Source organism: Macrobrachium rosenbergii, chromosome 54, assembly GCF_040412425.1.
Source record: "Macrobrachium rosenbergii isolate ZJJX-2024 chromosome 54, ASM4041242v1, whole genome shotgun sequence".
NCBI lineage: Eukaryota > Metazoa > Arthropoda > Malacostraca > Decapoda > Palaemonidae > Macrobrachium > Macrobrachium rosenbergii.
This window is the reverse complement of record NC_089794.1, coordinates 19660103-19675102: the sequence shown is the minus strand read 5'-3', so window position 1 is coordinate 19675102 and position 15000 is coordinate 19660103. Positions and strand designations below refer to the sequence as shown.

The following is a 15000-nucleotide window of genomic DNA, read 5'->3' as shown; positions in this document are numbered from 1 at the left end:
CGTAAAAGCTTTCAGGTCTGACTCCAGAGTGTAGATAAACACTCATTGATAAATGGGCCGAGAGAGAGAGAGATAATGATCAAAAACTCTATACAAAGGGCAAGATTCCCATCGAGAGAAAAATTGTATGAGAGAGAGAGAGATAATACAATAATCAAAAACTCTCTACAAAGAGAAAGATTCCCATCGAGAGAAAAAGTGTGTATGAGAGAGAGAGAGAGAATTTTCTATATATTAAAGTTGGCTCGAAAGTAGAAAAATAAATTGGGAATGTATTGATAGACGTAGTGAGTGGTGATTTAATTGTTTACACTAAGTTGGCATATATAAGGAATAAGAGGCTTGGTGTGGACCTTAGGTCTCTGACCAACTAACTTAGACTGACGCAGCGTGTGAATGACAGAAAGCGAGAGAGAAGGATTTATGGTGGGAGATTTTGATAAATGCAAAAATCCCTACAAATGGTGTGCCATCATGCCAGAAGAGAGAGGGAGGGAGGTGGATAAATATAGCGAGAGAGAGAGAGAGAGAGAGAGAGAGAGAGAGAGAGAGAACAGATGGTTTTGCGGTTTTCTGTAGCTCGTACTCCGTATTATAATGTATTCGCCTTCCGCTCGTCCTTAGGACACGTACTGTACTCCTTTCCCATCATTCTATATACATTTTTCTTGTTTTATTCCTTTCTTCTTCTCTCCTTCCTCCTCCTTCCTCTCACCTTCTCCATCTTGTAATTCCATTTAAATTGAACATTTTAAACCTTAAGATCACAATTCGTGAGAACTTATAGCCCAGAGTAGCTTAGCGATACGTGTTCTGAATAACGAAGCTTGGCTTAATGATAATGGCTCTTGCAACGCTCCAGCAATGATTTGGCAGGTTCGTCATGAAAGCTGCCTGTAGCTGTGAGTGTTCTAGGTGTGATTGGAGGCTTCTTCCTGCTTTTGATTGGTACTTAATCATACATGAATGTATATATATGTGTATGTATATATATTTGTGTATGTACGTATTTTATATATATTTATATATGTGTATATATGTTAGTGTATTTATATATATATATATATATATATATATATATATATATATATATATATATATATATATATATATATATATATATATATATATATATATATATATATATATATAAATATATATATATATATATATATGTATGTGTATTATATATATATTCATATATATATATTATATATATACACACACACATATATATATATATATATATATATATATATATATATATATATATATATATATATATATATATATATATATATATATACAAATGTAGTACATATTCATATATATATATATATATATATATATATATATATATACACACACACCTCAGCAATCCTAAATAAAAAATGACAGACTAAAAACCTCACACGCACACACACACATACAGACTCGATTAAATTCTTCTACAAGGAAGTGACTGTTGTTAGCCGGGTGCCGCCGATTAAAAAAAAAAAAAAAAAAAAGGCACTGGGGCGTGAAAACAGAGGCAGTCAGTCACACACAGTCAGTGAGGCAGATAATCTAGACTGTTTCAATGATGCAATGGTTCCCCAGCTGATGAGAGCGTTCAAAGGGCAACGCCCCTCGGTAACGCCTCTAGCCTACTTGGTGTTAACGCGCGTTGGAGTCTTGTACTGCGGTTATGTGGATAGACTTGTAAAGGATAGGGATGTATCCGAATGGTGGATATATCCTAATAGGGATATCTCCTTATATCACTATAAGGGATATAGCCTTATAGTGATGTGTTGGGATATACCCTAGTAGTGGATATATCCTAATAGGGATATATCTAATAGCGGATATAACCTTATAGTGATATACACTACTAGTGGATTATCCTAATAGGGATATATCCTAATAGCGAATATATCCTAATAGGAATATATCCTAATAGGGATGTACCCAGTAGTGGGTATAACCTAATAGTGATGTATCCTAATAGGGATATATCCTAATAGACCCTAATAGGGATACTTATTAGTGGATATATCATAATAGGGATATACCCTAATACTGGATACATCCTAATTGGGATATATCATAATAGTGGACATACCTGTCTTAATATGGATATATTCTAGTAGGGATGTACCCTAATAGTGGATATATCCTAAAAGAGATATACCCTCGTAGTGTATATATCCTAATAGGGATTTACCCTAGTTGTGGTTCTATTCTGATCGTGAGTAATATCCAAATGGTAATATATCCTAGTAGTGGGTGTATCCTAATAGGGATATACCCTGAAAGCGGATATATCCTAATAGGGATATATCACAATCGTGTATATATCCTAATAATGGCAGTCAGTAAATATGCGGAGGAGATGATGCATTTGTTTTGTTTGTGTGCTTGCATCACTAGTGTGTTTTCTTACCCAGGAAAATGCTTTTTATGTCTTCAGTGTATCAGCTGGTCCTCTGGTATAGTCGTTAGGGTTAGTGTCGTGGCATGCCACACAGATGTCGCGGGTTCGCCTCTCCCCCAGGTCGATGAAAAATCACTGACTCGGTATCATGATCAATTACTGCTGCAGTGTGGGGTCTGCGATGGGAGGCTGAAACCTACATTCCTAGGAAGCTTGAATTTCAAGTCGGTGGCCCCTTTGGTGTGCTTGTTCTATGTGAATAGGTTTCTTCTATTGAAATAATAATAATAATAATAATAATAATAATAATAATAATAATAATAATAATAATAATAATAATAATAATAGCTGCATTTTATAAAAAACTTATATATGTAGATTTTTGTCAAAATTATACCAAAGGTGGACCTTGTGATTGGGAGCTAGTGATTAATTTTTTGGAGTGTTCGGATTGTAACTTCTGGAGGAAAAGAACTCTCTTTCTGAGTCTAGCTCGAGACGATTATGGCCCGGGGCATAGGGCCAAGGTGCAGGTGAAGTTAGGGAACATTTAGGTTAGGTTTCTTTCCTGTAATTACAGTTGCCCAGCCTTGGCAGAAGTTTATCTCGGGAAGCTCATGTTTCCTGCTGCTATTATTATTATTATTATTATTATTATTATTATTATTATTATTATTATTATTATTATTATTATTATTATTGAACGTGTGTTTGTAAAGCCTGTGGCAAAACACATCTAGAAAGTACAGTAAGAGTTTAAACCCTCTACATTACCAACATCTGCTTAACAGTCCTTCGACCCTTAACCGGCCCTTCACAGAATTCCACTGAAATTCATCACCCTGTTTTTTTTTTTTTTTTTTAATAATTCTTGTTTGAAAACTAATGAAAAATGCATCCTGGATCTACACCCAGATCCAAATTCCTGCCAAAATCCACTCAGCTGTTCTTTGGCCCCACTAGTGGATCCACAAAAATTTCAAGGGGGCACCATTTTCACATTTTACACACACACATATATATATAGTTATTTTTTCTCAAAATGTTATTATTTCTATAATAGATTTCTTACCTTTTCCCATGTTTATATTTCTTATTTATGTTAATCTAAATCTTCAATATTATTATTTTGTCGTTATTTTTCATAGAGGGCCACGTGCCCAGACACCCCCCCCCCCCATCCGCCATTCCTTGGCCCCTAGCCTGTCATTCCTGGAAGTTTCATTTAAATCCTTTGTTACATTTATTTGGACATTTTACGTAAACAAACTAATATGAAACCCTTACTCTAACCTTCCATTCTTCAAGAGAGAGTGACATATGTGCCTTTCACCATCTTGCATTCTTTTCTCATGTTTTCTTCCGGCCTGGGCTAGGTACGAGCTTCAGGTTGTATTTCAGCGTGATAATCTGAGGCAGAAACAACAAAAATGTCTGTTGCCAATTGTTGTTTGCGACACAAACAATGAACAGTAGTCTTGAAAAAAAAAAAAAAAGGCTTGACATTTTATTTTTCACCTTTTGATCGGTCGGCACGTGTTGAGGTCAAACCCTGTTAACCGATATAATTGTGTGTGTGTATGTGTGTGTATATATATATATATATATATATATATATATATATATATATATATATATATATATATATATATATACACACACACACACATACACATACCTTACATACGCATGTAATTATTACGTAAAGCCTGGTTATTTGAAATAACTGCTGTTACAGTAGGCTTACAGTAACGTGACATTCTGTCACGATACGCAACACTCATACGATATCGAAACCATAGATTTCGCCTGCACCACCGGATTTGCGTATTAGATATAATTGAATACAGATGCGTGATCAATGAATATGCTCGTCATGGGTTGGTTGCAGAATTGGCACACTTGATATTGCGATGCTGCTTTGTGCGTTTGAATGTGTGTGGTTTTTTTTTTTCGTTGATTGAAATTTAAAATTTTTATTAGTAATGCCTTTGCGTTTTGTACTGTTGCCGTTATAGGTTTATTATCACTGTTAAAAGATTATTACAAGTGTATAATATTAATAGTATTAGGATTATTTTTTTTTATTATTACTACGCGCGCAATGAAGTAACTGTTGGATTTTAATGTTCACTTTGAAATAACTGTTATTATGGTAGTCGTATCTGTCAACATGAAACTGTCTTACACACACACACACACACACACACACAATTGAAAGCAATTCAGCATTTTGAAGGAAAGAGTGAAGAAGATTGAAGTCCCCTTTTATTGGAGAGGTGGGGAAGTGGGAGGTGGAAAGAGCAGAGTTTCTCTTAACCCCCCCCCCTTCTCTTTCTTCGAATTCTTCAAGGTCATTCTCCTCTAGATCGACCACCCCCCCGGGAAGAAAGAGACGTGAACTATGTGAATATTTTTTATGGTTTTAAATTAATTGGGGAAAATGTTTAGTGTAGTGTGTATTTAATTATTTTTTAGTGTAGTGTACATTTGATTATTTTCCTTATTAGATTTTGTATTGTGTCACCGTTTTTACTCCTAGAGTGGTGGCGCAACAGGTTTCTGAAAATTGTCGGTGCTCTCTCTCTCTCTCTCTCTCTCTCTCTCTCTCTCTCTCTCTCTCTCTCTCTCTCTCTCTCTCTCTCTCATGAAATCGCGACCAACAGCTAAATCTGGTCGATAGTTTTATAATAATTTTGGAAAATATTTTTCGTGTGAAATAGTTGTTTGTATTTATCATAAAAAAAACTTCCTCAGTCGCATTATTCAGCACGGGCTCTTGGTTCGAAAAACACTTCCGGACCAACAACTAAATCTGGTCGATGGTTTTATAATAATTTTTGAAAATATTTTTCGCGTTTTACAGATGTTTGTCTTTTTAACTAAAAAAAACTTCCTCTGTCGCCTTATTCAGCACGGGCTCTTGGTTCGAAAAAGCACCTCCGTAGTTATAACACGCATGCGTTATCATTATGAAACTGGTAAGCTATATACTGCGTGTCAGCCTCGCATCTCGGTATTATGAAACCTGATTTTTTTTTCTGATATCATCCAGGTGATCGCATACCTGTCGCACCTGATTATACCTGCGGAAGGTTGAATAACTTACCTGTATTTCACCTGTTTGTGACGTAGCATTTAGCCTCTTTCCTCACTGACTTTGGAAATCAGCAGTTTTGGAATAAAACTGTCTCGATGACATGCTTCTCTCCTTCGGAATAGGCAGTGACGTCAGTTACCTCTGAGAGAAACCTCTGTGAGGGAACCTCTTTTCGCCAAATGAGGCCACAGAGAGAGCAGGCTGGGTTCTCCCGAGGTGGTGTACCTTAGGGTGGCTGGCCGCTTCTGTGTGTGATTTCCTCCCATGCAGGTGGTAGACAGACCTCCTGGGAAAAGAAAGGAAGTTTTATTTCTTGTAGATTTTTACCTTTTACTTTTCTCCAAAGGAAAACTATTGTGCCGGCTTTGTATGGCCGTCCGTACTTTGTTCTGTCCGCCCTCAGATTTTAAAAACTACAGAGACTAGAGGGCTGCAAATTGGTAATTTCGATCATCCACCCTCCAATCATCAAACTTACCAAATTGTAGCCCTCTAGCCTTTATTTCATTTAAAAGGTTAAAGTTAGCCATAATCTTTTTTCTGGCAACGCTAAAGGACAGGCCACCAGCGGGCAGTGGTTAAAATTTCATGGGCCGCTCCTCACACAGCATTATACCGAGACCACTGAAAGATAGATCTATTTTCGGTGGCCTTGATTATACGCTGTAGCGGCTGTACATGAAACCCGATTGCGCCGAAAAAACTTCGGCGCATTTTCCACTTGTTTTTTAAATTGCTGAAAATTCTTATAGAAGAGGCCCTCTTGTAGGTGTGCAGGGCTTCAGTAGTGTTTTTTTTTTTTTTTGGGGGCGTCAGTGAGTTCCCCAACCCCTTTTCAAAAAAAAAAAAGAAAGAAAAAGTTTCTGGAGAGGATCCGGTAAAACGAAAGTAGGAATAGTGTTCCAAAGCTTGGCTGTAGAATACAGAGTTGCAATACAGGACTAAAATTTACTGATATTTCTCTGTGTGTTGTTATGATATTAAGCAGTCCTTATGCCAGTATAAGCTTTTGAACCAAATTAGTCTTACACTAGATTTGAATAAACTGCTCATTGTAGATGAAAAAAGGTTATATGTATTTATATGTATATACATATATATAATATATATATACATATATATATGTATATATTATATATATATATATATATATATATATATATATATATATATATATATATATATATATATATATATATTTATATTTAAATATTATAGAGTACCGCTCATGCGCATCTCGATTACAGTTTTCCATTAATATTTTTGAACGTTATTTAATCGAAAATAAGAAAGAAACCCCACCCCTCAAAATTATGAAACGAAATCATCTCTACTAAGCGTAAATATCAATATTCAACTTTCACTCTTGGGCGGGTGTCGCCATCGTAACAGAGCCATCAATTTTGCGTCCATCAATTTTCCACCTCCAATTTTCCATACTGCCTCTTTTGTCCTGACAATAGACATTGTATTGCTTTCACCAATTAAATCTCTTTTCCATTGTCATTATGCCGGTATAATGAGGTCTTTGCTTAATAAGGAAGAGGAGACTGGGTTTCTGTAGAGTAGGGGTTGGCTAAGGAGGAATGGCGAAATGTAATGGGGGAAAATTTGCTGTTATAGGGATGGCAGTTGATCAGCTTTGTACATGTTCATGGATGGATTACAAGATAATACAAATTTATATATATATATATATATATATATATATATATATATATACACTAAATATATATATATATATATATATATATATATATATATATATATATATATATATATATATATATATATATATATATATATATATATGTGTGTATATATACATACATACATAACGTGTATATTTATATATATGCATATGTGTGTATATAAATTTATATATATAATATATATGTGTTTATGTATATGTCATGATTGTATGTATATATATATATTATGTATATATACATATATATTTATATTATATATATATATATAAAAGAGAGAGAGAGAGAGTTTCATAACCACCACGACTTTGAAATATATGTCTTGTGGGGTGTAGAGTGAAACCGAAGTGGCAAGATGAACTTGCCAAGACAGAATGAATGAGAGGATGGCGATGCACGCTATTCGTGTCGTATTTCTTCTTCTTCTTCTTCTTCTTCTTCTTCTTCTTCGAGAGAGAGAGAGAGAGAGAGAGAAACGAGCGCACCTTTTGCAGTTCTTACGTGGCGAAATGAAAGTTCGATCGAGCGCACGTTGTCTCTCTTTCTCTCTCTCTCTCTCTCTCTCCGGAAGTTGAGGGGAAAAAGAAGAGACAAGAAAACAGAAGATTAAAAAAGAAATAAAAAAAGCAAATACACTGGAAATAAAGAAAATAACTGGGTAGATCTTCGCACGACATGCATTTCGTGGAGTGGCTCTCTCTCTCTCTCTCTCTCTCTCTCTCTCTCTCTCTCTCTCTCTCTCTCTCTCTCTCTCTGATATAAGCAGTGAATTATGTACTAAGTTGTTAGTCGACTGTTCTGGGTTGCAGCCGGTGGTGAAGAGATTAGCTTTACAACATTGCATCATAATAAAGGTTGATTATATTTTCCCGACCCCATGAAGTAAAGCAACGCCGGATCTGGTCACTTTCCGGACGGGTGACCACCAGTGAACAATAAAAAAATAAAAGCCATAAGCTGCCTCACTAAGGGGCGCCGCGAGGTAGTTGTGGGTCACAGCGAGAACCGAGAGGATGTGTGCCCTACCTTGAAGGGAAAAGGGGATTTTTAGGTAAATAGGCTTCCCTTAAAAAAGTTCCTTCCATTGTTTTATATCGGAGAAGGATGTTGGCGGTTTGGGTAATGGGTTGAATGTCGTGAATTTCTTTTTTTTTTATATATATGATTTAGGGTTTTTTTATCAGTTCCTTTGTATTGGCTGTTGATGTTACTTTGTAAGTCATTCGAGAATCGATTTATTTTCTTTTGCATATGTTGTTGTTATTGCTTTGAGTTTTATTTTCGTGTTTATAAAGCGGATTTGAGTTTTATTTTTGTGTTTAAAAGCGAGTTTTGAGTTTTATTTTTGTGTTTATAAGGCAGTTTTGAGTTTTATTTTTGTGTCCATTAGGCACTTTCGAGTTTTATTTTTGTCTCCAGTAGGCAGTTTCGAGTTTTATTTTCGTGTTTATAAAGCAGTCTTGAGTTTTATTTTTGTGTTTATGAAGCGGTTTTGAGTTTTTTTTGTGTTTAAAAGCGAGTTTTGAGTCTTATTTTTGTGTCCATTATGCAGTTTCGAGTTTTATTTTTTGTGTTTATAAGCCATTTTTTTATTTTAGTTTTTGTTTGTAAGGCAGCTTTGAGTTGTATTTTTTGTTTGAGACAGTTTTGAGTTTTGTAAATCTTTTTATATGCTTGTTTGCTATATATTTTGAGTTTTTTTGCGTTTATAAGGCAGATTTGGGTTTTTTTAGCTTTTGTATTCATAAAGCAGTTTTTGGTTTTATATAGTTTCTGTTTATAAGCAGTTTTAAATTTTTTTACTTAGTTTTTGTGTTTACAAGGCAATTCTAATTTTTTTAGATTACTTAGTTTTTGTGTTTACAAGGCAATTTTAATTTTTTTAGAGTACTTAGTTTTTTGTGTTTACAAGGCAATTTTTTTTAGAGTACTTAGTTTTTGTGTTTACAAGGCAATTTTTTTTTTAGAGTACTTAGTTTTCGTGTTTACAAGGCAATTTTAATTTTTTTTAGAGTACTTAGTTTTTGCTTACAAGGCAATTTTAATATATTTACTTTAGAGATTTCTCTATCCGGGGCTAAAGACACGCATGAGTGTATGAACTCTCGCGGGAAGAGTCTGAATAGAGATTCACAGTCGATGCAAACAGCCGATTCTTCGGAGACGAAAATCAGTGAACTCGGACTGACGTCACTAATTGCGGTCACATTGACTCCTCTCCGTGAGATGGAAAATTGTCCTTTATATTGCGCAAGGTAATTGCTGTGTAATGGGTTTGCTTTGGAATGTAATTCTTTTTTTAAAGGGGTGTGGGGAAGGGGGGGTTGGTTGGTTTTGGGGGTTGGGGATGATATGATAATAAAATTCTGTTTAAGGGAACTGCAATTATTGCGTTGACTGGTTGAGTTGATAGGTGGCGTGATTGTTTTGCTGAGTTAATTCGTTTGCTATTAGTTAGTTTGTATTTTGACTTTTGTATATATATATAACATATATATTGTATATATATATGTATATGTATATATATCGTACAAAAAATACATATATATATTATATAGCCTATACGCAACTATATTTATATATATATATATAAATATATTACCCCTGCGTTTCTATGAATGCACATATTGGGTATTGGGATGAGGTTGCTAGCCCCATGCCCCGGCCCATGGAAAATCATGGGGCATGTGTTCCAGCTGTCTGGTATACCTTGGTGATCAACTATCCAAGTATTGACCTAACTATAGGTACCTAATATATCTGTAGCTTTATTGAGAGAGACAGAGAGAGAGAGAGAGAGAGAGAGAGAGAGAGATATGAATGTTCCACTCTGCGTATCTTGCGGCCGATCAATTGATGATTGTTTTTGTATAACGTAAAGAACGAGATTCTGCTTCTTTTGTTGTCACAAGCGTGTTTGTTTTAATATACGTGTTCCTGACGTGTTTCTTTGGATGACAGACGTGTTTACAGTGAGTGTTTTCAGTTTAAAACGTGTGATCTGGTTTGTTTTTATTTGTCTTGTAAACATGTTTGTACTGAAACGTGATTATGGGAGAGAAGTTGTGAGGAGGTCATGTTTGCTTGTCTGTTTTTGACGCTACGTTTTATTTCTCTCTCTCTCTCTCTCTCTCTCTCTCTCTCTCTCTCTCTCTCTCTCTCTCTCTCTCGTACACACATGCACACACACAATGTGCAGCACTTGCCAGTTTCAATGTGCAGCATTTGCTAATCCCCCCCCCACTCTCTAATGTGCAGCGCTTCTCTCTCTCTCTCTCTCTCTCTCTCTCTCTCTCTCTCTCTCTCTCTCTCTCTCTCTCTCTCTCTTTTCCCGCGCCTCCTGCCCTTCCGCTACTTTCTCTTGATGGGCGAAGTGCCTCCTCCTCTGCGAGTGCCTTATTAACCTCTCCCCCCACCCCTCCCCTCCCCTCACCCTTTCAAGCCTCCTTACTCCTCTCTCCCTACTCCCCCTCCCCCTCTCTCCCTCCCCTTCTCCCCATCCCCGGAAATAACAAGTTCGGCAGACGTTTCTCTTTTTACGTCTATCCCTCGGTTATTCCGTCGTTCTTTCGATATTATCATTGTTTGTGCTCTTCTTTTAATAGTTTATTCTGTATTCCTTTTCTTATTTTTCTTCTTCTTTAATTTGTTCATTTATTTTTTGTATATTCGCTAATTTTGCTTATTATTAACCGATATGTTTTTTCGCTCGCGATTTTTTCACTTGTCATCTTATGATGATTAATATTTGTCTTACGTATCATCACCTCTGTTCACGTTTCTCTCTCTCTCTCTCTCTCTCTCTCTCTCTCTCTCTCTCTCTCTCTCTCTCTCGTTGTCTGTATCTTTTAGCCCATTTAGTCTTAATGTATACGGTTTTTATTTGGATATATATATATATATATATATATATATATATATATATATATATATATATATATATATATATATATATATATATATATATGTGTGTGTGTGTGTGTGTGTGTGTGTGTGTGTGTATATATGTGTTTATGTTACTTCCGTTTAGGAGTAACGGCTTATAAATAATAATAATAATAATAATAATAATAATAATCATAATAATAGAGATAACTCTGTAATTATATTTTCGTACTATGTCCTTGTTCCTTATTGCTATTTTCCCTTTATCCGCTTTGTCTTTCTTGTCTTCTGTTTCCGTGGAGGAAATACTTGTTGTGTGATGCAGCGATTGATAGCTCGCTCTCTCTCTCTGTGCTTGAGGATGTTGTTTGAACCGGACCTTTTATAATTAGTTTCATTTATAATAATAACAATAATAATAATTATTATAATTTTAATGATTACAAATATTATAATAATAATAATAATTATTATTATTATTATTATTATTATTATTATTTCGCTTCCATTGGTAACCTTTACTGATTGTTAACCACTCTGTGCTTTTTTTTTTTTTTTTTCAATTTTCGAAATCTCTCTCTGCAACATCATATAGTCTTTGAGATAAAGTCTAAATGATGCTGCTGAGAGAGCTCCCAAAAAGAGATCTTTGGCGCATCCGATGCTTTCAGTAATTCTCAACCATCTTTCTACAGTTTACAGTGCTCATTGAAAGCTTTCAGAAGCCTCTTGGCAACTTCAAATCTTTTTTTTTTTCTTTTGTAAGACTTGAATTCTTACTAAAGAATTCAAGTCCAGCACATGAAAACAGAAGGTTGACACTCGAGTAATTCAACTCAGTCACTCAATTGTATTCAGTTTCGTGAATGATCAAGTAAAAAATGTGCTGAAGTTCTTCGGGGCAATCGAGTTTTTTGTACAGCGTATAATGCTGTATGAAACTCTCAGTCGGCCGTGGTGGCCTGATTCGTTGCGGTGCCAGACGCATGATCATGTCTGACTTTAACCTTAAGTAAAATAAAAACTCCTGAGGCTAGAGGGCTGCAATTTGGTATGCTTGATGATTGGAGAGTGGATGACCAACATGCCAATTTGCTGCCCTCTAGTCTTAGTAGTTTTTGAGATCTGAAGGCGGACAGAATAAGTGCGGACGGACAGAGAAATCTCAGTAGTCTTCTTTTACAGGAAATTAAAAATCGCCTCAATTCAAGTTGGTCGGATTCCCACCAGTTGGTCTTTCGAAGACCTGAATTGTATCCTGGCAAGGATACTATTAATAGTTTTTTTATCTTTAAAACAAGTAGACTGATTGGTGAATCGTCCAGCGCAATTTTTTTAATGTCACCTGTGATTTGGTTGGCTGAAATGTCAGAAGTCTGCCTCAGAAGGTCGGGATTTTAATGCATTCAGATCTACCTGATTTTGTGAACTGGTTTTTATACCTTGTTCTTGCTCTATATACCAGGGAATCTTTCTTTTCAACAGTGTTTAATGTTGGACTTTCATGGACATTTAAGCATTGGTAACTAGTCATGAATATCTAGAACGCAGAAAAGTTTTACTTCTCAAAAAACTCGTAGATTATCAGAGAAAACGGAAGTGATATTCGCCCCAAAGTGTCATTCTATTACTGTAGTTTAACGGTACTGACTCATGTGTAAACTCTCACACGGCCTGCCAGAAGAAATTCTTCTTAAATGAAACGTGGAAACTGGGGTAAGCCACAGTTCCTGAAGGAGTTGGACAGCTAGGTGGGAAGAATCCAGAGGGAACAGACGAAAACTGATGAAAGGCGGAAAACAGTGCCACAGCAAAGAACCTTAAAACTACCTTCAGTTCCTCGTGCGTTGCACATTGCAGGGCGTTGCTCCCTACGGAAAGCAATTAGTGGTGTCTCTCTTTATTCTATTTCTTTATCATTTAAACTGAGAAACACCACTCTTATCGTTGCGTGTCTTGATAAGGACCCATCATCTTCATCATCATCATTACCCTGCTGTCTTTCGCTCGGTTTTGTAATAGCACGTTCAAGGGTGTTGCCAGTATCAGATGTATAATTAAGTGTTTGGTGCTTAGAAGTATTTGCCGATAGAGAATAGGGAAGGAGAGAGCAGACAGTCATGGTAATGATTCATTTGACAGGTAATGCATGAGAGAGAGAGAGAGATAGAGAGAGAGAGAGAGAGAGAGAGAGAGAGAGAGAGAGAGAGAGAGAGAGAGAGAGAGAGAGGGGCGTTATCTGAATCGTTATATTGATATATTTTAAGCTCATGTTTGAATGTATTCCTGTGTTTGTGTGTCTGCGCCCGTGCATGTGTGTTTGTTTGAGAGAGAGAGAGAGAGAGAGAGAGAGAGAGAGAGAGAGAGAGAGAGAGAGAGAGAGAGAGAGAATGTCATTCTTCTGATGCCTTGTGTTCTTCTATGTGGAAAATCATGTCTCATTCTTCTGTTTGGGAAATCACCTCAGCAATTGAAAAATGGCTTTGTGGTCAATTATGATATTTTTCACTTCACGAAATATGCGAATTATTGCAACAGTTGTGAACAAGATGTTGATTTGTGATTTTGACAATAAAAGTAAATCGTTTGCATGTCACTTTATTCATTTTTAGTACAGTTTTATTAGAATATATTGTCATGCCTTTGGTATGATAGATTTATGCTTGAGCTACAGTTTTAGCTTCTTGTGGATAAGTAATCAAATGAAAAACACAAATCAGGATTGGCTGATCTCATGATGCCATGTTCTAAACACATGATGTCTTGGAGTGAATGTATGATGTCACAGACTAAATTTATGATGCCGTAGAGTAAATTTTAGGACATTGTAGACTTAACTTCTGATGTCTTAGAAACATTCTGAGACGCCACAGACTAAAATTGGGGTCATAAAGTAAATTTATGACGTTGTAGACTAAACTTTTGATGTCTTGGAAACATTCTAAGACACCACAGACTAAAATTATGATGTCTTAGCGTAAATTTATGACATTGAAGACTAAACTTTTGATGTCTTGGAAACAGTCTAAAATGATATAGTTTAAACGTATGATGTAGAGTAAATTTATAACATTGTAAACTAACTTCTGGTGTCTTGGAAACAGCGTAAGACATCACAGAATAAACCTGCATCGTCATAAAATGAATTTATGACGTTTTGGCCAAATTTTTATTTCCTGGAAACTGTCGAAGACCTCAGACTAAATTTATGACGTCGAAGATTAAATTTATGACATTGTGGAATAAACTTATGATGTCTTTATGACATTGTGGAATAAACAATCTAAGACATCATAAAATAAACAGCTGATGTCTTGGAAACAGTCCAAGACATCGAATAAACTACTTATGACGTCGTAGAGTAAATTGATGACATTGTAGACTAAAACTGACGTCTAGGAAACTGTCTAAGACATCATAGTATAAACTTGAAATGTCATAGACTGAACTCAGGGTATCATGGAATAAATGTGTGACGTCATAGATTGAACTCTTGACATGTTGTCATTTGGTAACTTTGGACTAAATAATGACGTCACCAGGAGGGGCGGAGTTTGGGATGCTGCGTCGTCCATCGCACGCCTCCTCCGTCAGCTCCAGGGCGTCGACCTCCTCCTCCGCCTCGTCCTTCTCGTCGGCCTCCTCCTCCTCCTCCTCCACGTCCTCCAAGTACTCGAGGTCGTCCTCCGCAGGCAGGCCGCCCATACCCACGCCCGACGAGGGCTCCTGCGCCGCCTATGCCGTCTCGCCGACCACGCCCACGCACGAGGAGGGGGCGGATGATGAAGATTCACAAGGTCAGGATAATATTTGGGAAAATTTTCTGTCTATTTTTCGTTTTTTATTTTTTTTTAGAAAATTTTATTGTTTTTTGGACTAAAATTTGTAAA

General features: G+C 36.1%; 1 protein-coding gene across 7 annotated transcripts in view; it reads left to right on the top strand.

Annotated features, from left to right (window-relative positions):
- The window catches only part of Exn (Ephexin), a 273579-nt gene that overhangs the window by 198613 nt on the left and 59966 nt on the right, over positions 1–15000 (top strand). For 4 of the 7 annotated variants that reach the window (XM_067097603.1, XM_067097602.1, XM_067097604.1 and 1 more), the window contains one exon: positions 14653–14907. The exons of the other annotated variants lie outside the window; for them this stretch is intronic. In XM_067097603.1, coding sequence (XP_066953704.1) covers positions 14653–14907 — 255 coding nt within the window. The remainder of the gene's footprint in view (positions 1–14652; positions 14908–15000) is intronic. 7 annotated transcript variants of the gene reach the window in all.